This window comes from Pezoporus flaviventris, unplaced genomic scaffold, assembly GCF_033815535.1.
Source record: "Pezoporus flaviventris isolate CSIRO_AGI_PZ_B2104156 unplaced genomic scaffold, CSIRO_AGI_Pfla_v1 ptg000070l, whole genome shotgun sequence".
NCBI lineage: Eukaryota > Metazoa > Chordata > Aves > Psittaciformes > Psittacidae > Pezoporus > Pezoporus flaviventris.
This window is the reverse complement of record NW_026892618.1, coordinates 7,145,530-7,172,146: the sequence shown is the minus strand read 5'-3', so window position 1 is coordinate 7,172,146 and position 26,617 is coordinate 7,145,530. Positions and strand designations below refer to the sequence as shown.

General features: G+C 47.1%; 1 protein-coding gene across 2 annotated transcripts; it reads right to left on the bottom strand.

The window, feature by feature from the left end:
* Positions 1 to 817: 817 nt before the first annotated feature.
* LOC133278972 (alpha-2-macroglobulin-like protein 1) lies at positions 818 to 21,379 on the bottom strand. Of its 2 annotated transcripts, XM_061472298.1 has the most exons (35): positions 21,203 to 21,379; positions 20,009 to 20,171; positions 19,587 to 19,639; positions 18,702 to 18,719; positions 18,058 to 18,217; positions 17,539 to 17,623; positions 16,596 to 16,710; positions 16,360 to 16,474; positions 15,861 to 15,970; positions 15,234 to 15,401; positions 14,679 to 14,909; positions 14,215 to 14,278; positions 13,251 to 13,396; positions 12,497 to 12,646; positions 11,948 to 12,064; positions 11,246 to 11,393; positions 10,687 to 10,801; positions 9,223 to 9,448; positions 8,977 to 9,103; positions 8,579 to 8,700; positions 8,038 to 8,092; positions 7,266 to 7,349; positions 6,710 to 6,886; positions 6,458 to 6,539; positions 5,928 to 6,084; positions 5,656 to 5,730; positions 4,708 to 4,870; positions 4,063 to 4,280; positions 3,665 to 3,880; positions 3,048 to 3,172; positions 2,569 to 2,659; positions 2,073 to 2,141; positions 1,758 to 1,860; positions 1,631 to 1,672; positions 818 to 1,062 (listed from the first exon to the last, which is right to left on the bottom strand). In XM_061472298.1, exons 1-34 carry the CDS (start codon positions 21,251 to 21,253, stop codon positions 1,632 to 1,634), a joined length of 4,140 nt encoding a protein of 1,379 aa, XP_061328282.1. In that variant the 5' UTR covers positions 21,254 to 21,379; the 3' UTR covers positions 818 to 1,062; position 1,631. The 2 variants fall into 2 exon arrangements, with proteins under 2 accessions (XP_061328282.1, XP_061328281.1); XM_061472297.1 differs by lacking the exons at positions 17,539 to 17,623; positions 18,058 to 18,217; positions 18,702 to 18,719; ... (1 more) ...; positions 20,009 to 20,171; positions 21,203 to 21,379 and having other exon boundaries at positions 818 to 1,095; positions 16,596 to 16,707.
* Between the last annotated feature and the right edge of the window lie 5,238 nt (positions 21,380 to 26,617).

Genomic DNA, 26,617 nt, shown 5'->3' with positions numbered 1-26,617 from the left:
AAACTGAAATTAAAGCACACTTTCCAAATCCCTCCCTTAAACCCACCACAAATCCGAGCCTTGCTGCAGGGTCTGGTCTCGAGAACTTTCAAGGCTGTGGACAAATACAGACCCCCCGCACCCCATGCCTCCCTCCCAGACCTCTCACTCCTAAGCCTGACTTTGTGTTTAGCCATTGTACTCTCACAGCACCCCTACCGAGGGTCTGTGGAGAACTACTGCTTCGCCAAGTGCTGCCAAGTTTGAAGATCCCAGATCATGAGCTGGAGTTCCTTAAATCATGGAGTTTGAAGGAATGATAAATGCTGCACTTTCACATATGCTTTGTTGTTGAACTGTTTTTGCATCTCTTTGCCATGTAACAAAGACCCCATTCACTCTACAATAGCTCGCTGAGGGGGAGGGTTCAACTCCCGGGCACTTGCCTAACAACTGATGCTTGAATTGTCCTGTGCAATATCCAGCTTCACAGGAGGAGCAAAAATTAAAATTACTCCCCTTCCTCTTCTAGGCCAGAAGCTAATCTGTGAGATATACAGCAGGGTAGATTTACTTTACATCCATGTAAAGTGCAGAATCAGTCAAGACCTTATTGCTCAGACGCATTTGTGTGCAATAGAGGATTCTCAGTGGGATCAGTCTCCATGCAAGGCTAGGAGTCCTTATCCCATACTGATGGCTACAACAATGCTCTGGAGGGAAACCCAGCGCTGGAAGAAATAAATGCCAGGTACGTGGTTCAGATGCACTCTCTAAGAGTTCACTTCTGCCCTCTCCTGCAAGGTAATCCTCTGTCACAAGAATCCAGATACACAGCAGCCAGATTTGTGCTTTATATTTTATTTTATATATTTACAAGCAAGAAAATCCCTCAATTAAAGCAATCAGAATTAATCAGACACCCCGAAGAATTCTCCAGAAAATGGCTGTCAGGATGAGCAGCATGGCTTGGCTGAAGTTAGTCCTGAAATCCAGTTTGAGATCTGTCCCAGCACCAATATCCCAAGCCCACTGAAATGTGACTTCCCATCTCGCATCTTGCACTAGTAGGATCTCTGTGGGCTGAAAGTGGACAGTAAGGGAGCAGAACAAGCCCTTGGAGAAATGAAAGCAGAAGAGAGCAAATAATACAACCCAAATCATTAACTCTGGGATGCTAATAGCTAGGAAGCCCAGGCAGTCTCTAAGGACTCTAAGGGAAAAGGTTTCTCTGGTTTGATCTAGTGTCCTTGTTTTACCTACCCAGAAAGAGGGACTCTGCATACCCAGACAGAGTAAGCTGAAACTGGTACCATGAATCCTGCCTGAAAGTTGTTCTGGAACGGTGCAAACCATCTATGAGAGTCCCAGAAAACGCACACTACTGATCCTTCACAGCATGGACACATGTTAATCACATCATGTCCTGCCCACAGGGCAACCCCAGCAAAAAATACATTACAAAGTCCACAAAAACAAGGGCAGAGACTAAAGTCCCTGGAAGCCCTAGATATAGTCCTAGATGAAGGGAACATGCTGAATCAGAGACACGCAGGGCCCCTGCGGGACAGAGAGAGGTGGCTGGGTTGCAGAAGAAACATCACAAGACTGCTAGCTCTGTGTGGGAGCTGAGGAAGGGACTCACACCTACCTCAGATGCAGGAGATATTATAATCAGCCAGGGCCTGATCCTCTGTAACAAGACAGATCTAAGTTATCCTTACACAGCCAAGTGCAAACACCCAGACAGTCCTGGAAGCGCATCACTCCACACTGACCTGGATGGTAGTAGTCATAGACCCTGACATAGCCTGGCTTCAAGTTGATCACTCCAATCTCCCGCTCCAGATGCAGGACATAGGTCTCAGACTTGTGGCTCAGCTGGAGAAGAAGAGCAAAGGAAAGTTCACTTATGAGCTGTTCTTTTTATTCCTCACCCAAATTTGATCCTGCTGATAGGCATCAGTTTGATCCTACTCTGTAGAGTCAAAATGACTCTTGAAAGTCCTGCTCTGCTAGTCCAGCCCTGGATTCCCCACACAACTCCACAACTGCCCCCCACTCCTGCAGCTTCTATAGTAGTAGACACATACCTTGTCCAAGTAGATGGCAACACCTCCTTGTGTTTGCTCAGTTCTTCTTACAGAGTGCCAGTGCTGCAGCTAGGACAGGAGAGCAGAGGAAGCAATTTAGTTGAGTCTTTTGAAAAGCAAGTGTGAGACATCACAACAAGGTTTAGGTAAGCTTGAGTGGGCAGATTCTCATTCACTCACTTCCAAATTTAGTTTGGACTCTTGCCCCTTCAGGCTGATCTCCCTGCAGGGCCAATCAGCTCCCACAAAACCCAAGGAAGGGAACCTAGGCTACTTAGCTGTCAAGGATATGCTGAGCAAATTTGGCCAGAAGGATCACTATCCTCAAAGCACAGAGAGCTGACACTATGTTCATGTTTGTTGTGAGGCAGAGGGCAAGGGATGACAAGATTGCTCAAGAGAGAGACAGGCTACACCTTCCTATGCAACCTCCCCCTCTCCCTGGGCATATGGTCCTATTGACACCCCACCACCATCCTGATTCCAGGCTTCTTACAGACATCCCAGATCCTGGAGCCAGGATGAATCCAGACAGTAGGGACACCTCTACAATCACCATGTTGGAAATGGATCTCTTCCCAGTGTACCTGGGGGAGAAGATCAAAAAAGAGAGTCACTCCCAGCTTCCCCTTCCCTTCACCACCATACCATGCATGCAGGACCCTGAGCCAGGAGCCCAGCCAGGACCAGGGCCAAGGCAGTCACTTCTCCCTCTCACAGCAGGCAGATGATGTCTGCACTGCTCTGAGCATCCCCTATTTGAGGTGACAACTTGCACTCTTCTCCCTAGGAAGAGCCAAAGCCCTCAGAAACAGTTCCCTATTCCCAGAGACACTTGTATTTTTCCTTCCCTATGTTCCACCTGGACCTTCCGCTGAAACTGCCTGGTGCCCCACTGCAGTCAAGAAGCACCCCTCAGCTCTCCAGCCATGCATGGCTTTTCTTCCCAATTGAAGCGACGTCTTTAGAAGTCACCTGACATTGACATAGACAGTAACAGAGTGTATATCATCCTCAGTGCAATTGTTTGGTTCAGTTTTCACTCGCAAGGCAAAGGATGTGGAGACCTGTGGGGACAGCGTGTTGTACCTCAGCACCATCTGCAGGGAGACACAAAAAGACAGAATAAGACATGGATAGTTAGTTCAATATCATCTATCATACTTTTTTTTTTTACTGACTACTTTAATCCTCAAGATAGGGGCCCCAGGCAGTGACTGGATAAACCATTCAGTGAACACACTCATCCCAGTACCCAAAATAAAGGCCACTCAGATTGGAAACTTTCCATGACCCATCCATCTAGGGGCTCCTTTCTCCTCACACTTCCCCTTGAGACTGTGCAGGTCAGGCACACATTAGCAGGACCACTAACAGAGCATTTCCACCCTCCAATACTTGAGAGCCATGGAAGCATCACTGTCCTCACATTTGGACACAGTCCTCCAGCAGACACGTTTGTTGCACTGGCAACAGGCTGGGATTAAAGCACAGTTAATGCACGTTTCCTTGCATAGAGCTGCAACGGAGAGCTTTGGTTTTGATAAGGTGATGAGCAGAGGTTTGTCCCAGCAGGGTCTGTGGGAACCTACCTGGGTAAAGACACAACAGCTGCCTTGGGCCTGCACTGAGAACTTGCCCGGGACTTCTGTCAGTGCTGCCTCCTGCACCAACAGCCGGTTCTCGTAGGAGACCTGGAACTTCCTCCCAAAGCCTCTCTGGGACCTCACCCTCACTTCTGCAACCCCTTTCGTGCTGTACGTCAGCGCTGCATACTTAGCCAAGGCCTGCAGGGCAACTATTGTGTCCTGAAAATGAAGGAACAATTACATTTGCAGCTCTGAGACCCAAAGAAACTTGATCTCACTGTCCTGAGGACCTCCATATACAAGAGCTCCTCTCCTCAAAGCATTTGCACTTGCAAATATTGTGCATACACTGTACAGAAGTTCTTTCTCAAGCAACATCCCCTTCCCAGGCCACAAATTACCTGCGTTGAGGCAAACCCTCCATAGGCATTCTGCTGCCTGGTGAGCCAGGCCACTATGCCAGAGGCTGTGGTGAGATCTGACCCTGTGACATTTGGCTTGGAGAGCAGGGCCAGGAGGACATAGGCTGTCAACTCCACATCCACGGACAGTGGCTGTGACCAAGGGCTGGTGCTGGGTCCGGGCTTGGACAAGGTCTGACTCCAGTGAATCTGCCCGCCTGGGAAAGGAAAGCAACAGATGACATTGAGGGATGTCAGGAAAGAAATCCTGAGGCTTCTGAGGCGCAGTGGCTTGTGTCTGCAAAGACAATCAAGTAAATCCCTCTTGGCTGGGTCATCATGTCACTGGGTCAATTTGCAATCCCATGCATTTTGCAATATCCAATACTCCATATTACATACCAAGGTGATATGCAAAAACTAATATGCCGATAATCTGCATACACTTTACCTCCCACACATCTGAGCTCTCCATTGCCCCGTTTGCCAGTCCACTAGCTACTTGATACTAGCTAGCTACCCACTCGCTAGTCCTGAAGCGCCTAGAGGCCAAGGCTATGGTCCTTCCAGGTTGCATGTAACCAAGGGCTCAGAAAGGTCACTTGTCCTTTCTCTGATGTCCACCTGACACTGAGGTTCCCATACCTGCTCTGATTGCCTTTCGATCAAGCGTATCAAGTAGCTCTTGCGTGCGTTGAGAGTCCTTAGCCAGGGCAAAGGTGTAGGCCAGCAGGGCCTGAGTGTAAGTGCTGGCAGCTTTGGGTAGGAAAGGAGTAATGCAGCCAAGAGCCTTGCGCACCACTGTACTCTACAGGAAAGAGTTACATGGGCGTTGGTCACATCAAACATATGTGAGGCAGGCAAACACTGAGACACAAGCAGGAGGATGCATTAGCATATGCAGACACAGAAAGTACCCCAATCATTCACCCAGGTATCCATCCCTGTGCTTGAGCCTGCCTTCTTCTCTTTGTATCAGCGCAGCACCAGTAAGGACCGTTCTCCAGTCCCTGGTGCGACACGCTTGATAGACCCCCTCCCTGAGCTGGTGATGGGCTTCAGCAGTGCTCTCTCAATGAAATGAAAGCCATTTCTGCTGGAATAACACCACCACATCTTACTTTCCAAGTCCAAACACAACAGCAAAAGCTCACCATTGCAAATGCTTACACATAACACTCTGACCAAGGTTACTGTGTTCAGTTCACCTCCACAGGGCCTTGCAGCATCACTGGGATTTCCAGTTTCCCCCAGAACACCAGCACTGCTCTTGATAAGAAGCAGCAAATCCACTGGTTTCAGTAGCATTGTATTCCAGCATTTAGCTATGTTATTCCAAACAGGAGCCAAAGGCTTGCAGTGGTTGCCGTCCCAAAAGGCCCCAGGGTCCAACTGCTTCTTTTTGGTTGCTGTCTCTTGATAAAGCCCAGCAGAAGCACTATAAGCTAAACTTCCATCATTTCAATAAGTCCTACTTTTCTATTATCACTTTGTTCACAAGCCTCTCCAAGAAGGCCTGCCTCAGCGACACCACTAAGCTCTTCAGGATTCAAACCTTAAGGCAAAAGCATAGCAAAGAATCCCAATATTTACCTCCAGTGTCTCTCCTGCCTCCAAGTATGCAGCCGTGATGTAGGCAGCCAAGGAGACTTCCCCATCCACACCTCCCTACAAAAAGCATAAACATCCAAAAAGCTGGAAAAGTTAATACCCAAAGACCTGAAGCTTTTCAGCAAAGGTCCCACCTATCCCTGGCTTGCTCCCACACAAGAAAGCAGAACAACACAGGAAAGTGAACTAAACAATTATCAGTACACTTGGCAAGAACTGTTTTGAGTTGTCCTTCGAGGTGCTGTGGCTCCTACCTTCATGGCTGTGTGGAAAAGCTGGCCCACATTTCTGAAGCAACCATTGGGAAGCTGGTGAAACTCCAGCCAGGTAAGAGCAGCTTGGATGGTCCTGTTGTCCAGGAAAATGTATGGCTTGGCTTGGACAAAGCATTTAACCACAAATGCGGTCAGCCTGGTTGGGGAGAGAACACAAAAAAAGGCATAAGGGAAGAGAGAAGCAGAAAGAGATAGAGTGAATGAAAGAGAGGGAAGAACGAGTGGGGAAGAAAGAATCTAAGCAGAAGTTGAGGAAAAAAGAAAAAAAGTGGGAGCTTTAATCTGGTGGGTCTCTCCTCACCTATTCTGCTATTCCTAATTTGCTGCTCCAAGGACAGTTCATCCTCAGGAGAGTTGCATACCCCTGGGGAGCTCCTAGCTCACAAAATGTCTGGAACACTTTGGCTTCAACAAGATGGAATGGATTCAACGCTGGAAGCGGACAACTGCCCACCTCCAGGCTGTCAGACAGCAAATGATAGACAGCAGGGAAAGAGACCTGGGCTTACCAAGTATTACCGTACTCATCCTTGGTACCAAATTCACTGTAGGAACCATCAGGGTGCTGATACTGCAGCTGTATCTGGTACCCTGGGAAGCAGGATAGCACATGAGTGCTCAGAATGGCATTTGCAATGAAATCACTGTGATGGGAATGGGGTGGTTGAGTACTCTGAGTGGAAGGGGAGTAGACACCCAGGACTACTGATGGATTGGACACTGGGGAAGGCAGAGGAGCAAGGTGGGTCTGTTGTACTTGCCATTGCGCAGGAATCCTGTCGCCCTCTCCTTGATCTCAAGGGTCAGCTGCCTCGTCTTCTCCAGGTACTGCAGCACATAGACAATGGGGGCAAACAGCACCATGTTCTGCTCCCCACAGCCGTGGGGCAACTGCACCAGGTGGTCCATGTTCTGCAGTGCCATCCCCATGAGGTCACCTGGAACAGAGCATAGGCACCCTGACCACCTGCTGCGCAGGAAGCTTGAGGATTCACCTCCTCATACCTGAGGCCCATTCCCAGCAGTGCACCCAGCATAACAGCCCCAGCACAGCAGTGTGGGGGCACCTCTGTCCACCCAGGTTATCAGTTACACTGTGCCCTCCATATGGACTCTGCACATTGCCATCCCATAAACAGAACACTCTCGCCCTTGCTGAATGTTTTAGGCTATCAGGAATTAGGAAACACAGCTGCACACATGGGGAGAATAAGGCACTGAAGCCTTGGAAACCTTAGAAAGGGTACGGGGGTTTTCTGGGTTTGGGCTTTCCTACAGCTAAGCTCGGAGATTTGGGATTTTAGCAGAAATCCTTACCGGTAACCAAGATGGTGGCTCTGACTGAACCTTCAATCACATCTAGAGGCAACATCAAGGACACAGACTCCTGTGCTGGATTCCCTGACACCAATGGAGTAAGGTGTGTGAGGAAGACAAAAAAAGATGCATTCTGATGAAAACAGCCTTCAAAATCCTCAGAAACCGTTCAAGACTGTGCTGTGCTAACACTCCATTTCCCATCACAGGGGTTGCAGATCACCTCAAAAGCCCTGTCCCATTCCACCTCCAGCTTCATCCACCTCGTGATGCCTGCACTGTCCTAACAGCCTTCCTGCTACAGGGGGGCTGAGAGGATTCTCTCTTGGAAACCCCCTGTGGTCAAAGACACCTGCTTTTCTCTATAGAAGTTACTCCACCTCACTTCAGATTTCAGTTGCAGGCATGTCTCCTCCATGTGCCTTGTGCTCTCAAAATCTGCTAATGGCCCCATAATACACCATAAAATTCAAGACAGGAACAGCAATCCTAAGTCATCTCCTCTATCCTTGCCATCTTCAGTAGTCTCGTTTTATTACTACAGGTGAAAAAGGCCTCAAGCCTGTCACATTACAGTCAGGGATGTTGATGCTGAAAGATGGGACCTCTCCACATCCTTATCCAGGGGAAGCTCTAGATGGCAATTAGAGTATGCTTCTGTAGCTTAGTCATGATGACAAGAGAAAACATTCCAACAAGTAGAGAGACTCAGGAAATGGTTAGGCAGGAAGCAGGGGATGAGCAGGGTGAAAGAAGAGAAAAATCTCTCTACCTTTTTCAGGACACAGGATGGAGCTGTGAGCCTTTTCTACCAACACTCCCTCTGGCTGTTGGAGCACATAGACGTTGCATTATAATGAGCATACAGGAGAGAAACAGGATTACAAGTGGATTAGAAAGAGATATGGACAGAATCCTGTTTCAGGCTGGAGAGTCAGAGGGAGTAACATCACTATCATATAAAAATGTAAATTATCGTCAATAGTTTTCTTTTCAGGTAAAAAACCAGCATGTGTTTTCAGAACATTATAACTTCTGAATGTCTGTGAAACTGATGTTGTAAGAATCAGCAGAGAACTCAGGAGGGAGGACATAAAACAGTACACATATTTGAAGTTTTCCATGGTATGAGTGGAGGATACATCTTTACTTCCCACATTCATCAGCTCTCATCTTTGGTCCCAGCTCAGGGCCTGAGATTCTAATTACACACCTTGAATAGCAAGGGGTGACTCCCAAAATTAACCCACACAAAATGTGGGAATTGCACAAAGCCCACTTTTAGGTCTAGGTAACAGAACAGCTTGTCTGACCCGGACTAGAAGGAGTTTGGTGATTGTGTCTTTCTGTCCTTGGTCTGGGACAAATGGTATCTCTTCACCACAGAGTTCTTTGGTGGCCACAGCCTCTGTGCCGAGAGTGATGTTCTTGAGCCCTGAAAATAATAATTAGGTGTTATTTTTTTGAGAAAGCACTTCCCATTACCATAACAGAAATCACCTGTTTACAATGAAAAACTAATCAGAGCCCTGTATGGTTCTGTATCTCCTAGCACAGACTTGTGAGTAATGATGACTTTAGGATGACTGCAAATGAGTACTCTGGTTAATGGGGCAAATAACTCCTCACTCAGTCTCGGCTCTTACAAAACATCCCTACTTTGGTCCCATCTCTTCCCAGTTCCACCACCCCACCTTGCTGGTCTTCTCACCTAATTGCTCAGCTGTGACACTCCACTGAAAGCTCTTAGCTTCACCAGCACATAAGCAGCTGCTGTAGACACAGCCTTTACATGACTCTACCTGGAGGTGTGCAAACTCCTTCAGGGTCACTTGAATCTGAAGGGGCAGAAGGCATGGCAGTAGTACCAAGATAAACATCACAGGCCATAGATTTCAGCCATCTACTACCCACCCATACCCTGCTTTTCTCGCAGAGGCTATCAGGGCTCACCTACCTTCATGCATTGCTGCAGGTAGTTGAAGACTGTGGCCTTCAAGATGAAGGTCTCACCCTGGATCACCGAAGACGGCAGTGCAAGATCCACAAGGAAAGGCTTGAAAACAAGCAGACTGGTGGCTGGAGCAAGTCCAAAGCCATTAGGTCCTGTGCAGAACATCCCCACTTTCCATTCTGTGATGGCATCAGGCACAGTGACAGTGACACTCTTGTTCTCATTGGGACTGAAATGCAACAGAAGCATTTAACTGAATCTTGCTGTACACAGCACCAGGTGGCCTGGTCTGCACCCTTCTGCCAGTGCACCCCATCCCCTAACCTCAGTCTAACCCCCAATCTCTACTGAACTTGTAACCCTCGTAGGTCCTCAGAGAAGAATGGAACCACTGTCTCAGATGTTTATACCAACAGAACATTTTTGACAATAGGTTATGTGGCTGCAGGATGCCATCGATCACACTCAGTGCTTTTCTCGGACAGCACTTGCCCTTTGCACATCTAAAAATGGTTTACAGATGTCAGCGGTTTTATTCTTCTTGGCCTAGGGATAGAGAACCACACACAAGAAAAGCAACAGGACTGGCTCAACATCAATAGAACTCAGCAGAAGAGACAGACCCAGTCATTCACCTTCCTGTGAAAGACTGACAGCTTTAAGTCCAACATGAAGACAGGGCAGAGACTTGCCTTGTGCCTACATCACAGCTTCTGTGAGCCGCAGACTGCTTTGTGGCTGCTACCACAGCAGACATCTAAACAGCCCTAGCTAAAGCAAATGACATTATTTGACTCCAGTAACTGAAGACATTCACTTTTGCCAGGCACATACAAGAAAACAACACATAAATATAACCTTTGGTGACTCAGATTAGTGGACAAACCACACAGCAGATAATCTGCTGCTAGGGAGAGAAGAGATGGATGTAGCTGGAAGGACAGTGGAGATGGGAGAGGGCAGATGTGGGGGCATCTGGCCTGAGTAGACTCCAGTCACCAGACAAGGATTTCCCCAAGTTGGAGATGAAAAGTCTCCAAAAGCTCCCTCAGCAGACCTTGTGCTCTCACTGAGCCTCACAGGACACAATTCCCTGTCCTGTGAAGAACTTCCTTGGAAATCAGCTTCCCCTGCATCCCAGGATATATCCTGTGAGAACAGGTTGGGAAATGCAGCCCAGAGAGATACAAGTAGAACGTAGGTAGTAAATAAAGCTGTTCTGCTGCACCACAACTGCTTTCCTGTCTTCCTATGTCAGCCACCTCCCATGGATGGGCAATACTTCTGTATGATCATCTCGTAAAAGAAAACGTGCAAGATGTAGACTCCTATGAAAAATGGCCTGATAGGTATGAACCCCGTGATATGTCCTTAGGAATCTTCCTCAGCAGCTTTTGACCCAACCTGCTGCCATTCCCAGCCACACTAAGCTACCCAGACTAGACCCCCACAGCTCAGCTTACTCACCCCAGAAAATACGAATCCCACATCCAGGTTTTGAGAAGATGCTTGTCTACTTTCTCTTCAGCTGAAGAAACAGGTGAAAACATATTGGGCTGATAGGTAGATGTCAGATACTCTGCTGGAAATAACCAAGACCCAGTCACCACAGGGTCTTCAGGCCCTGGTTCAGAGCAGAGCAGCTCAGGCTGCAGTTAATACAAGCAGCTCAAGAAGCACAGTACTGGAACAGAAGGTTCTACCCCAGATTTTAAAATCTCTTGCTCCATTTCACATGACAGATGTTCTTGAGCCCTACTTGTACTTGTAGGCACCATGGGAAAGGCAACCATTCCTTCACCTCAGCAATAAGACCTAGGATCCAAACAGCCCACTAATGTTTCAAAGCCAGAAGCTGTGAGCCCCTGGCAGCCTCACACTAGCACAACAGGTTCAGGGCCAGGGAATGCTCTTTCTCCTCCATTTGCAATTACAGCAAGTTCTGACTCTTAGCTCAAACGCAGGACTGCTTTCACCTGAAAGACGCTGCATCCCCTGTAAGAAGGAACAGTTGGCAAATGCTTACTGTTATGTGCTTTATGGGTCTGACCAAACATCAACATGGGCCTGGAAGTAAACATTCTTTTTTCCTGCAGCATAGTTGTTGATGGAGTGGTTGGACACACTCTGGGTTTCCTGATATTGGTGTTGGATATAATCTTCAACCCCATTTCCTGTAGGAAAACAGAACTGATGCACCAGAAGCTTGTACTTTCCTCTCTGCCCTCCACCCTGTGCCTTTTTTTGCCTTCGTGCATAGGGGTCTTGGCTGTCTTCTGGCTTGGGAAAGTATTCTCTTGCTTCATTTTAAGAAGGAATTACTGAAATCCTCAGCAACGGGCAAATGAGGTCTTCAGAGATAATTCATCTGGCCTGAGTCAGCCAAACTTATTCTTATTCAAACATGTTTATTTAACTACTATGCCTTCTTAGCCTGCAGAGCGCAATTGCTCATGCTATGGAGATCAGACAAACTGTGTGCAATCCAGTTAAAGTAACCAATACCTTGGCATCCTGAATCACACAACAAAAGCGCAGTAACCATACAATTTCTTCTCGGTCAACATTTCAAGTCGCTTATTCAAATAACAAGTGAGTTACAAGGGCCTAAACTGGACATGCTCCCTGCGCTGTCCGTAACAGCATCCCTAGAATACTGGTAAGGTCAGGGGGGCACATTTCCCCCAGTTCATGAATTATCCCAGCCCATCAAATCAACCATTTTTACCCTGAATGCTGTAAACACATCATGCTCATCAGAATTCGGGAACCTGCATGACTGATCATCTTCAGACACTTGGCGAGGATACCTGGCATTATAATCAGATGGGAACAGCCTATAGATCTGAGAAAGCAAGGAAAAGGGGGGAAAAAATCAGCACAGATAAAATCTGGCGTTCCCTTCCTGTCATACTTCCAAGGCCTGTTTGAATTGCTCCTAGCTACTGTGCATGAGCACATGCCAGAAAGCTCAGGCTCACTGTCACTCTTCTGACAGAGCCAAGACAACCTGCTGAACTGAACATGAGGCAGAACAACAGACGCTGATTTACCACTGGTGCACCAAGTGATGGTCAACTTTTCTTAACACTTGCCCACTAACCCTTATCCGTGGCACACTGAGAGAGCTGATGATCCCAAATGCTCAAAGCACTGCCACCCAGAGTGGGAGGTAAGCACTGCCCAGATGCAACGACCTGTCAGTCTCCTTTCCTCCCTCTTTCCCTCCTTCATGTCAGTACAAGGGAAGGGAAGAATTAGGAGCAGGCTCACTCACCAAAGAGCGACTGAGCTCTTTTCCTGTCTTCAGCCCAAGTACACTCTGATCCACAGCCCAGATGGCACATGTGGACCCAGGAGATGCCTGCAGGTGGAGACCAACCTCTGAATCAGGAAGAGTCTCTGGTGTTGAGAAGGCCAGCTCCACCTGGATGGGAAGAATGCAGGCAAAACCTGAGCGACATTTCTGCTGCTGGCCACGCTACCAATTCCTGAGCAGGGAAGGCACCTACATGATGAGAGTTTCCAAGGACTTTCCTTGGATGGATACCCAAGGCATCTCCCAGGGACCCCCAGAAGGTATTTAAAATGTCATCATGTTGAGGTTCTAATAGGATGGATGGCAGAGGGGGACCCATCAATGTACTGGGGATATTCCTGTGTCAGCACTCTCACATTCTCACACAGCATTCTCTCTACCCAGAAAACCAGCCAGCCATGATCACGCACCTTACACAGCTGTCTTTCTCCTCCTTTTGAAGCCCAGATCTAAAATAAGCTTAGTCCTTACCTCCGGGTTCTTTATGAGGTTAGTCTCAGTTTCCCAAGTGCTCTTCACATACTTATGCACAGCACATACTTGCTCCATAGGTTACAGTACACTTCACCACTCATGCACTGCAATTCATGTGACAGCAGCATGTGTAGTATCAGCCACACACAGCTACACAAACTACGGATCCCTCAGTCTTCTCTTTCTTTGCAGCAGACACATTCACTCTCACACATTTAGCCATGGACACAAATCCTACCTTATTTCTGAAACACATGGAGACACTGAACATGGCAGAATCAGCGATGATTCTTCCATTAGGGAAGATAACATAAACAACAAGTCTTGGAGCTGGTGCAAAGATCCAGCTGAAGGTAAGAGGGATGGAGAAGAAGCCTTTCAGCACTAGATGGAGGAGAGGGAAGAAGAGAAAGTAGATTTATAAGTAAAAATGGACTCTGATCAGATTTTGCTATTTTGCATGTATCTGTTTAATTCCTTTCTTCAAGGTTTGCAGGGCGAAGGAGATTTCTGGAGACCATTGAAATATTCAGCACATCTCTGGATCTGTTATTCAAGACCAGCAAAAGACTCTTCCTGGTTCTGTTTATTGCCTCAAGGAAACTAAACAGTTTTGGAGTTCAAGCTTAGCTCCACAAAGAGTGAGAGGCTCAGATATCTTTTAAAGTCTCCCATCACCAAACATATGTCACCCCATCACCAATAAAGTGGTGACTTATACCCCAAAGCACCTATAATTTAGGCTTTAAAAAAAAAGAACTAGAGAAGCAGACAACAGTGAGTCAAAATGCGGCATCCTAACGACTCAGATTACTTGCAGACAACCGCAAATTAAAGCAGGAGAGGTTTGACACAGGGTAAGGCTATAGTTTCATGCTGTTTGTAGGGGCAGCAAAAGGAGATTTTGAGAATTAAGGCAAAGGAGGATGAGCCTATGGGCTGGGAAATGCTGAGTATTGTTCACTTGGTACCAAGCAGAAGGATAAAGGAGACCTGAAAGCTAGAAAGGCACAGTACTCTGATGCAACAGAAAAGCGGTGAGCCAACTCTAAACTGTCAAGAGGCTTATGCCACATATCCAGATAAGATGGTGTCCTGGGTTCAGCAGTAGCAGTCATGTTTCTGGGCTGACACAGACAAGGGTGCTTGCAGACATGAAACACAAGGGTGCTTATAGACATGAAACAGGGGAGTGCACTTACTTCTTGGCAGTCCAACCCAAACAGTCTTCTGACCTGCATGGACTATCCTTCTTCTCCCTGTGACCTAGGGAAGATAGAGCAAGGGAAGAAAATGTCAGTCACATAGTTATTGTGATTACTATGAAGATTAAGGTAGCCCTGAAAATAGAGATTAAACAGGGGCAAAGGAAGGGATATGAGCTTTACTCACTCTCAGGTAGCAGGGAGAGCTCAGGGGATCAAGAGACTTGAGGGAGGACAGGTAAGGCAAATACCTGCCCTGCACCAGTGCAGAGCCTGAAAGAAAGGCGCTTTCTTGCTGTTACTACAGCCATGGACTGAAACCAGGATCCAGCCCCATGATGGCTAGATGAGCTGCCTGTCCTGGGCTGAACCAAATCTATCAAATACCAGGCCTGAATCCGTAGAAGAAGCTGATCTTGTACCTTGAACCATCACCCACTAGCAGGTCCCCAGAAACTCACAAAGTAGGAGAAGATGACACGCTTGGGCCCATGTTCCAGGTCCTCCTGGTAAATTCTGAAGTCCACCTGGATAGCCTGCATTTTATCACAAGGCACTGTTTTTGGCACACGGACAATAGAGAGGAAACTCCTGCTGGTGCTGTAGAATGGACGTATGAAGTAAGAGGCTCGCTGGTAACTCAAATCAATTGTCCCAGGCTCTCGATCCAAATCTTGATGCAGGACACTTGCCTGGTGAGAAAAAATACCAATAACCAAACAGTTAATCTCTCTAGTTAAGCGAGTCAGCTGCAAATCACCCTCACTGGAACTTGGTAAGAGGCTCAGATCAAGTCTGAGCAACACCATAGCACAGGTCTCTATGTTGAGTCCATGAGGAAAGCAAGTGGGATCAACAGAATAAGCTCTCAGGGGGAGACAAAATCCAGAACGCACTGAGGTGCTTCAGATATGAATTACTGAAACCTTCAAGAAGGAACAAGGGAAATGCCTGTGGGGCAACAAACAGCTCTGAGATACATTTGTACCCCTGCCAACAGACCCTTCCTCACTTACCTCCAGTGCAGCTGAGGTGCTGTTCCAAACAGTTGTATTCAGGCTAAATGAAGCTGTCCCACAGTCCCCAGTGATGTACTTCTGCTTAAATTGCTGCTCTCCATAGCTTACTATGAGGAGGACATTTTTATTCTTCAGTGCCTTGCCTTGGTAGTTGATGACTTTAATCTGAGCACCATGGTGAGCAAGGGAAGTGCAGAAGAGTCTAATCAGTGGACAGAATGTCTTGCTACTCAAACCGCAGCAAAGTCACCCTTTCAGACACTAACAATATTATAAACACTGAAACTGGTCACCTCCTATTATCATTTGCAGTACCACGTTCATTCACTCCAATACTCTCTACCCTTTCACAGCAGAAGCCCTCCCAGCTGCTGAAATTCCAGGTGCTTGGATTTTCACCTCAAATTTTGATCCCCATAGTTGCTGCTCCTCCAGGCTTATTTGGCAAATGATAGTCTTGGGTGCTATTCTCACTGCTGGCAATTCAAGAGTTTTATCTCTGCACACCATTTATGTCCTCCCAAGCTCCCAGCTGCAGGTGAGGTCAGAAAAGACACTAGATAACAGTCCGTGTGAAGGCATTGCTCATGCTCTCACCTCCAAAAGACTGTAACTAGGAATTACCTTGCCCCTGTATATCTCTCCAGCGTGGTAGTAAGAATTCACATCATCAAACAAGGCCATCCCACCAACCTTGGAGATAAGTAACTTGTGGGAAGCATTGACGTATATCTCTGAATGAAAACAGTGAGACAGAAACTGTAAGGGAGGGCGCAAGGAAGCCAAGCACCCTCAGCAACTTCCCTGCAGAGTGACCCACTGATTATACTGATGCACATGTTCAACTGCACACACATTCCATACCAGAGATCTGGGTATTTAGTCTTCCTCCTACTTCTAGCCCTTAGAGAGGTCCCCAGGCTTCACCACCTGAGACCAGATGCACTCAGAGTGTGTTATGCCATTAGGAACTGCTGGCTCTGTATTTGTAAGGTCAGACAGCCGGCCCCAATGGGCTCAGAAAGCTCAAAGCCCTTGCTAGCCTGAAAGTCCTCAGTATTCTTGGTAAGATTAGTGCATCTTCACGTGCCTCTTCCCAGCCACCAGAGAAGTTTCCAGTTACCTGTGCCATCCTCTATCAGCAAGGCATCTGCAACTATGCTGTCCTGATAATACCTGAAGTCTCGACTGAAGGAGAACAGGCTCACTTGTGTGAAGAAGCAACCAGTCTCATCTGTCTAGAAGTACAGAGAGAGGAAAAGGCACAGGGTAGCATCACGATTGAAACCTCCAGCAGCCTCGCCTTACCCTGAGCACAGACATGTCTGAATGCTGCTGAGCTCCTGCTACACATCTCACCTGGTTGTGGAATGCCTGACAGAGATCTGGTTTCGAAGCACTGGGCAGGAATGGGGCTATCTTCTGACAAAGGTTCACATGAACCATCCCATGCACAGCTTTCCCATAAGCGTATCTGTTTGGAGGAGAGGAAGGAAGAGTCAGTTACATGTAGTGAGAGAACACAAGGCTTGCTTTGCAGAACACTCACTCGGAGACACAGGGGCCCAGAGACCACTTATTCACAGATGTATTCACAATATAGCACAAGAGTGGCAGCCATACAGCAGGCACAGGAGCCCTGCCCCAGTAAGCAGGGTCAGGCTAGGGCACTGCAGTGATGAAAGATCAAGGGCTATGTGATACAACTGGTGCCAAACTAACCTGTTCTGGGAAACCAGAGTGTTTTAGTTGCTAACTCAGCACAGAGCTCTGCACTTTACATCAGCATCACCCCAGGATATGCTGAAAACATGCATCATCTTATGAGCAGAAACACAGGTGACTAATAAAACATCTTTCATTAAGAAAGCACCTTTACATGAGGCACCTAGTGCTGTCCTTGGACTGTACCTGGGGCAATTCCTTTATGCCTCTCTCTAGTTTCTGTTAAAGCATTATCTGGAAAAGCTTCCTCCATTTCCATTTTCTTCTGCAGGGAGATGAACACCAAACATCTGACACATTCTGTCCCACAGATGGCTGCTTGACAAAGGGTAGGTTGCTCCACCATGTTTTTGGTATAGAGACTTGTGGAGTGCCTTTAGATAAGGGATGTCAGAGTACCAGAAGTTATACGAATGTTTTGGGTGCACCAGAGTGCAAAGAGCTGCCATGGAAAATTCTGGCCTCCTGCAACTGCAGTGTAGCAAATTTACCCACAGCTCCCCATGGGGACTTAACCATTTTGTGCCCATCAGGCCAGAAAATAACACAGGGGCATCCCTCCAAGCAGAGTCCTCACCTGCCACATACCCGGAGTGGGAAGGTTTTATCTAGTGCATAAATCTGATTTGGTGCCTCAAAGATCACTTCAAATTTTGGTAGCACTGGAAAGAAAAAACAGAACTGTCGGAAACACTGGCCAGGCACAGCCTTTGCAGAGAATCAACACAAAGGTAAGACCATGGTGGAATAAGAGCCAGGAAATGGAGGAAAAGTCACAAGAAGGGGAAAGGAAGATATCCCGTTTCTTTAACAGATTTGTGTGTACCTTTGTGTGACCTCCATTTGTCTGACATACAGATCCAGAATCAGCTGTGTCAAAGGCCTGTGGCCATACACAACACTCCTCTCAATCACTGACCCAAGGTCCCAGAGTGATCCCTCTCCTGAGCCTCTGCTTAGACTCTTTTCCATGACAGATACCATTACTTTTCTCATTTGCTCTCAGGATGGTTATCACGGAATAAGCACCCAGCTTCCTGGATCAAGAGTACAGGGTCCTCTCTGCAGTTCAGACATATCCCCCAAATGTCCATACCATGTTCTTGGACGGAGAAGCTGCCGTAAGCTTTTGCACTGGTGACATTGATGACATACGTCCCCAGCAAAGGCTCATCACTTAGCTGGAAAGACAGATCTGCAATGCCATCTTGGGGGACCACATCCAGCCATTGCTCTATCCGGTTGTCCTTAGGGTCCTACACCCACAAGAAAGGAAGAAACAATTAACTGTTCCAGCATCTCACTGATCCACACCCCATAGAAATTGAGCTGCAGGATTTCAGTGCTGCACACTACCAGTTTCTATAGGTAAGGAATGAGGTTTGGTATAGGCTAGTCAAAACATTTTGAAGACAATATAATGCTCCCAGCATCTGAGTCTCCCTACACTTATCTAAATCCTGATCCCAAGGAAAGATTCTTCACAGTTCCAACTTTTTCCATAAAGGTCTAAGTTGATCTTTCTACACTCGTGCAAGAACAACTCAGATTTCTACTGAAGTAAGTGGAGCATAACTTCAAGTAAGTGCATAAGAGTAAGGAGAGCATCAGTTTAAGAAATCTTGAACTTCTACTATTCTACTGAGAGGCCTGAAAAATCTACCAGGAACTGAACATGAATAGCTCAGTAAAATGGCTGCCATCAACATTACTGTAACACCAGATTTCAGCATCACTCACCTGGAGAAACAGCGAAATCTGGAGGGGGGAAAGGCAAAAACCATTAGAAAACAGAAACACATGCCAGCAACACAAACAAGGTACTTTGGGTGCAAATCCCTCTCTGAAGGACGTGCAACTAGTGACTTGGAAATTTAGAGCACTGACAACAATATAAAGTAAAATACCCATCACCAGAAAGGAGAAATATCAGGTGAATCCATTACAGTAAGGTCTGGAGAAAGGGAAAAGCCAATCTGGAGGTCACCCAGCACTTGCTAATGACTTCTTGGCAGAAACTTCCATGGGGAAAATTCACTGCCCACACCTACTTTGGCTCAGCTGCAGTCTGCAGGGGTTACAGAGGCATACGATCACTTAGTTTGGAAGGAACCTCTGCAGGTCAGCTAGTCCAACAGCCTGCGGAAGCATGTCTTCTTCGAGCAGACTGCTCATAGCCTCCTGCAGCTGAGTTCTGAACACCTCCACAGATGAAAATGCTTTTTCTGGACACCTTTTTCAAAATCTGATCATTGTCACAATGAAAACGTGTTTCCTAATTTCTAATCTAATTTTCCATGTTCCAATTCCTAGGAGCCACTTCCCCACCACATGTCCAGCAAAACTTGACTTGAAAATCATTCCCTCCCCATGACCCCCTCACATCAGGAATCGTTATATCTTATGCTTGTGCGTAAGATGAGCAAGAGACATGTATAGCTCTGTCATCTTTCTGAGTTACCAGCTTTTACTTGAGTTACTATTCTCCTCTGGACACTCATCAAGCCTAGACCAGGGACAAATGTAGAAGAGCTGGAAATATGGCAGATGAGCAGGGTAGAAAGGAAGTAGGATCCACACATGGAAAAAGGCAGCCTTTCCCACAGCAGCCCAGGGCTGGCTTACCGAATCATTGAGCACCATGAATTCCTCATCCAGAGTCACTATGCGGAATCTCACTGAAGGCAAAGAAATCGAGGAATATATTTATCAAACTTCAGTCCTCCCATGCAGACCCCTGCTCTGTCTGTTTCCCCAGGTCCTGTCTCCGTGCTATACATGTTTGTGGTAACATCTGACATGGATATACCCACATGTAAGATACCAGGGAAATTACTTACTGCCTCCTGCAACTTCACAGTCACCACAAGCTGGACGTTATAGCCACTGAAAACATCGCTCAATGAGAGACTGTTGAGCAATGTCTTCAACTGTCTCAAAGCCGCCTGCTAGGGCTGTCCATGAATTTCAGGCAATCACAGGCTTCCCATATAGTGTTACCAGTAAAAAGCCTAGGGCCCACAGCTGCTCCCTTTTGCAGCTCTCACCTGTCTGCCCTGGTTGATAGATGGGCTTGTCTGTTTGGATGAAGGTGCCACTTCCAGCCTTAGAGATCAGAACCTTTTCCTTCTCCTCAATATTGACCCCTTTGCCCGTGATGATCAGTTTGACAGTGGCAATCTCCTCTGTGCCATCAGCTGGAGGTGTAACCTATACAGAGAGAGGAGAGCACACAGCTCCCAGGTAATCTGGGAGCCCTGAGCAGAAACTCAGAGTAAAGTGGAATAAACCAACCAGATCCTCTCCACCTGTCCCAGGACATTCCCACCAGTATCTGGATCCAAATCACATCTAGATCTCACTTAGACCTACAAGACAGCAGGAGGCCCAGCATGCCATGGAACCTGACTCTTTTTTGCCACTGGTTAAGGAATTTTGCCTTCTGTGACCAGCAGGTGCCTTACACCTCTGAGTCTTCAAACCCAGTCAGGAGGATGGGCAGAAGCCAGAAAGGTGGGAGATGGTAGCAGAGAATCAAAGGAGAGCAATAAAGCCGTAGCAGAGCCTCAGATGCTGGGCTTCAGAACTAGCATGTACTAGCAAGTAAGAAAGCCAGGTTAGAAAAGATAACCAGAAAGTGCTCCTGTCTCCAGCAGCCAAAGACCCCAGCAGCCTCAGCACAGAATGTACTGTATAACAGAAGACATGATGTTTAGGCATATCTGCCTTATCCTAAATCTTTGCTAAATTCTCACCAACAATGAATAAGCTCTAAGCTGCTGCTTGAAAATAACAAGCACATCAATTTCCATCCAACTGCTCTTCAGGAGCTCCTAAGAGCTGAGCTGCTGCCTGACTCCAGGTCCTACAGAAACTGCAGGATGTCATGCATTTCCCCAGGCTTTAGCTGTGGAGCTGCACAGGTCCTTCAGAGATGAGCTAAAGCTCCTTCATCTAGTCTGGGACGGAAGAGAAGGGAACAGGTCAGTTCTCTTCATATATCCAGAAGTGCGGTAGATTCTAACACATGTAACTGCAATTTAACAATTGATTCAGAAGGGAAATTCAGTCCTGACCAGCAGATACTCTGTTTGGCTTTGCATCCCTAGGCACCATCCACTCTCCCTCCTAGCAGACTCACTCCAAGGCAAAGTAGACCCTGTCCATGTCATCCCTTGTCAGGCAGTAACATGAGGGATTTACCGCTCCAGAAGGGAAAATCAGTGATGGGATTTGCTCACCCAGAACTTAGTGCACATAAATGCCTTCTTCTTCTGGATGGTTTCTTGCATTAAGAGCTCATGTCCTGCAGAGCGCTCCAGGACCAGATTCACTTGAATCTTTTCTTCATAACAGGTGATATGGAGGCAGGCAACTTGGGTGGATGGGTAGCGGAGATCTGCAGGGATCACCACCAGGTAATGTCTGGGGCAGGGAAAGAAGGCATCAAAGGTGGCACCAGGTTGAAGGCTCAGAAACATGAAGAGTTTCTCTGCAGTGTTCCACTACTGCAGAACTCAGCAATGTGCCATGGCTTCAGTCAATATTGAAAAGAACAGTGAACCCAGCAAAATGATGACTTCACTCATAACCTGGGAAAGAGTTACTGCTTGATTACCTTAAATACAACCCTATATATTCCAGTTATCTCCTGAACTCCCCAAAATCATTCCTTGCAGTCTTCGAAAGAAGTGGCCTCATAACCTTGCAGTCTAGACACCAGGGATTTGTTCTGCCATGGCAACTGGAGAAGCAAATAACCCTGGGTCTAAGGTCTTACATGGAAGTCCCCCAGAAAGGTGGCTTGCATTTAACTCACAGTAGCCAATCCTAATGCATTGGAGGTTAGGTAAAAGAGTCGGCTACCCTTTGAGGTGCTCTGTGATAGAGCAGGAAGCACGAAAGTTGATGGCATGGAATGTGGTCCATCCACCTAGACTGATGCTTTCATGAAAGAGACCAAAACATAAGTTCAGTATCACTCACAGTTCGTGAAAAGCAGCTGCAACGTGGAACAGAAGGCTCAGGAGGACGCCTGTCCTCATCCTGGGGGCTCTTGCTCCAGTGGCCCTCTTCCTCTGAAATCACTGAGGCTGTTTTTAGGGGGGCAATTGCTTTCTAGCACAGCCTAAAGAAGAGATGGTATGGGGGAGGAGCCAGCCTCTCCCCACCTCTTCCCTTCTCCTGAGATTATAGCAGGCAGCAGTAGGGATGGGTGTACTGTGCCAAGTCCCCCTTAGCCAATAGCAGCCACTTTGGCTGCCACCCACCGGTTTAGAACATCCCCTCCTGCAGGGCTGCCATGGAGACATCTGACCAAATAGATTTTTCATGGTAAAAAAACAGCAAGAACTTTGCAGATCAGTGACCCAGGCCAGGTCCTGATCACTTGTCAGTTGTGTCCCTTTGTTTCAGCTGGAGATGGATTGTTGCTGTGCAGGCAGCAGCAAGAGCTCACCCCAGCACCCAGCAGGCAGTGCTGTCACTCAGGATAGAGGCTCAGTAGCTCTGGATCAGATTATGGGGATGTGGATCTCCTTAGGCTGTTTGGCTTGAGAATGGGAGCAAAACCTTGCCTGTGCCTAAGGAAGCACTGCAGCAACACTAACACCAGCCAGCAACCACTACTGAGCCAAAGACTTTGTCTTTTCCTTCCCTGAATACAGGGAGGGAAACGGAAATACATACTGGTCAATGGATGCCTGCAACATACCAGCTCCCTGCAACACCCATCAGCAATGGTACCATCCGCAAGGCAGGGGCCTCAGGAAGTGGTTCCAGCTCCTCATTGTTCACGTCTGGGTGTGAAAGGTCTAAGACACAGTCTTCTGGTTCTGTTTTTGAATCTGAGGGTTGGGTTAAAACCCACAAATTAGAACATGAGGGACATTTTCTAGCACTGATGACAATGCACACACAAGGGTGGACAACTGTGCTGTTTAACCAGCATGGCTTCCTGAAAAGCATGGTCACCGTGTAAACTGCCTGTTGTGGGTGGAACTCAGATTGCATGAATTCTCAAAGTACATCCAAGACTTGTGTGAGACAGCATTGGTTGGCCCAGGGTGCAATGTACCAGGGACTGTCCTAATAATACAGATAGCTACAGTTCTGTGCCTGGATATACTTCCCTTCGCTGTTTAATAGTGATAATGCAGCCTAAGCTTTCCATATCTGGGTCCCAACACGATGCTACTAAAGCAGGCAGTTGGGATCTCTTTGGCAAAACCAGGTTCCAGGATGTCCAGAAATTCCCAGTTAACTTGGAATCTCTGTTCCCAAGGTTCTCCATACTTTTTTTTCAGATGGGGCTAAGAAGACTGAGTCCCCTCTTACCTCTATCACTGGGCCACTCTAAACAAGCATGCATCATAAGGGCTATACATTATGCACAGGAGTTGTTGATGCCCTGCCTTTGTCTCAAATGCCAGCAGTTTCATGGCTTATCTGATGGAGATAACTGGCCAGAGGCCAGATATCCCAAATGATTTCAGAAACCAGCACTAAGTTGATCTAAATCATTGTTGGGCAAGGAAGACTGGACATCTCTTCTTGCGACAGATGCTTTCTTGTGTCTTCATGAAGGAAGGTCACATTACCAAGAACGGCGGGGAAACATGCCTTTTTGTCTGAAACCTAAGACTGTCCCACAGCAAGCTCGAGCCACCTCATAAATGGATAAACTGCAGCCAGAGAGGTGCAGCTGCTGGCACTACTGACAGGAGTTGCACCCACCGGTGCCAGAACTGTGGAAATTTCTCTGACCCTGTCCCACCGTGCTCCTCCTGTGCTGTTTGCCCAGGTGCGTTCTCTATTCCTTGCTTGGCTTTGGCAAACCTCGCTCTTGCTCACAGGAACATACACCTGAAGGATCTGCATTGAAGGCAACGACTGACAGCTGCACAGGTGTCATAGACCTGAACACAGCCTCTGAACCACAGAAAGAGTTTCTAGTTCTGCACTTTCTTCCTCTACACGGACTCAAAGGAGGCCTTTGTGCTGAGCCAAGAGACCCACAGCTGGTTAAGGGATGTACGCCCTCCTGAAAACACACCGTTCAGGTGGAGGAAAGGACATAATACATACTAACAACACAAAACCAGGCAGATACCTGCTCTCCACAGATAACTTGAATCAAAATGAAAAGGAAGAAGAGGAGACTTAATAAAGGTCACACCTGTGGACATGGAACACAGTTTCAGTGGTTCAGAGTGAGGACCAGGAACGATGGCACCTTGGATATCACTCCAATGTTTTAATATTGTTGATGGAAACAAGAAGTCAATACTATCAGTGTTCTGTATGAGGAGAGCAGTAATGTAGGCAGATCACTTTGACAGGAGACTGTGCATAGAGGAGGAAGTCACCGGTTTCTTGAAAGAATTGCATGTGTTAGAGACCCTGTAGCACAGAATAATTCAGCAAAGCAACCGAACCATTCTTCATTCTCCTCTAGACATTCATCACCAGCTTCATACAGGCTTAGGGCCTCCTCCATTGTTGCCTCTTCCCTTTCCCATTACAGACTCTGTGCTCCTAACCACTGACATTTCCAGCTTGCCTCTTACACACACGCACTGTAACTACTGTGTAGCATCTCTGAAGGCAATGAGATTTGATATCCTTGTGTTTTCATAGTGAAGTAGTTTTGCATTAAGGGTGTTTCACAGTCCACACAGGGTTCATAAAGATGTGTGAGGCCATGTTTCTGCAACCTGACCAACATCCATAACATGGTGGAATCCCCCTGAAGAATCTCTCCACAATACCAAGCTAGATTAGACTGCTGCACCCACTTTCTGATGCCTTATCAGCAGAATTTGTCCACTGCACCAAAGCCAAGCAAGAAATTGAGAACACACCTGGACAAACACAGCAGAAGGAGCAGGAACTGACTGGGTCAGAAAGCTTGAAGGCAACATAGTGTAAACTGTTCTATGCCTCTCTCAGTGCTTGGCTCCTACACTGCGATCATTCACAGAACTGCAAATCTGCTGCAGTTTTTGCCCAGAAATCTGATGCAAGCCTTTAGGTTGTAGGCTTCAGATTTGTTACTTGGAATTGAGCTTTAGAGAACTACAGAACTACGCCCAAGGGAGTTTGGAAATCTTTACATGGATCTCTCTGCAAAGAACAGGTGTGAACCATGAAACCTGCAGCTTTGCATGCTTCTCACAACTAGTGCAGCTTTCTACCTAACACTCCAACAATCCACACAACCCACTGAAAGAGCCTATTGTCTTCTGAACCTTCTTGGCCAACACCCAAACTCTTAGCTCTTGCTTTATCTTTCCTGTTCGTCCCACTGAGCTGAGAAAGTCTTACCAGCACTCCAGGCACAGTGATTTATCTGAATCACAGCATCCCAAGCTGTAAATTCAAATCTAGTCATTAAGTAAATAAGCAGTCTTGAAAGTTGAAAACTGTTTACAAGTTGGTAAACTGGCTCAGTCAAAACCACAAAGACTTCCAGATCTGAATGCTGTGGCTTAGGAATCATCTCTAGTGTTAACAAGTCAAATCCCAAACAAGAACCTAGCGGTAAAGCTTGGGGTCCTAGATAACGCAAGTTCCACCAAAATAATTGTGGTGAAGCTTCAACTACATGTAATACATTTGTGGACCTATTTGTCAGGTCTTAAAGTGAGATTCTTCATTTTGGTGAAGCCACTTTCTCAATGAAGTTGCAACTTTGATTACACCCAGGAACTCCTTCTTGGTGGAAGGACCAAACAAAACTCATTTTGTATGGATGTAGTTCTAGTAAACTGACCTAAGACATCACAGTAGCTTTTAGAAGAGGTGATCTTTGAGGAAAAGCTTTAACATTGCCAGAGGTGGGCAGGAGGCTACACTCAAAGTGAGGATATTCCCTAAAAATCTTTTAACTGTGCCTTTTCTATTTAATGTAGCACTGAGCATACAACTGGAGATGAAGCATGCACCAAGCAACAGAGGTCTGCCCGCAATTACTGAAGGCAGGCTCAGAAGTTTCAAATTCAGTGGAAGAAGCATTGATGTGAAACTGATATTGGGCTGCATCAAAAGGAGCGTGACCAGCAGGTCGAAGGAGGTGATCCTGCCCCTTTACCCTGCTCTCGTGAGACCTCACCTGGAGTATTGTGTGCAGTTCTGGTGTCCTCAACACAAAAAGGACATGGAACTGTTGGAACAAGTCCAGAGGAGGGCCACGAGGATGATCAGGGGACTGGAGCACCTCCCGTATGAAGACAGGCTGAGAAAGTTCAGCCTGGAGAAGAGAAGGCTGCGTGGAGACCTCATAGCAGTCTTCCAGTACCTGAAGGGGGCCTGTAAGGATGCTGGGGAGGGACTCTTCATTAGGGACTGTAGTGACAGGACAAGGGGTAATGGGTTAAAACTGAAACAGGGGAAGTTTAGACTGGATATAAGGAAAAGGTTCTTTACTTTAAGGGTGGTGAGGCACTGGAATGGGTTGCCCAGGGAGGTTGTGAATGCTCCATCCCTGGCAGTGTTCAAGGCCAGGCTGGACAAAGCCTTGGGTGACATGGTTTAGTGTGAGGTGTCCTTGCCCATGGCAGGGGCGTTGGAACTAGATGATCTCAAGGTCCTTTCCAACCCCAATTATTCTGTGATTCTATGAAACAGTCACTTCTCATACCCTGCTTGTCACACAG

Bases quoted from the DNA above. Each gene is read 5' to 3' on its own strand.
- LOC133278972 (XM_061472298.1), bottom strand. From the start codon at position 21,253: ATGCAAGAAACCATCCAGAAGAAGAAGGCATTTATGTGCACTAAGTTC. The intron at 11,394-11,947 runs GTAAAAATGGTT...GTTTTCCTACAG, and splicing joins ATGTGTTTACAGCATTCAGG to GAAATGGGGTTGAAGATTAT. The intron at 1,673-1,757 runs GTCAGTGTGGAG...GTCTTGTTACAG, and splicing joins CTATGACTACTACCATCCAG to AGGATCAGGCCCTGGCTGAT.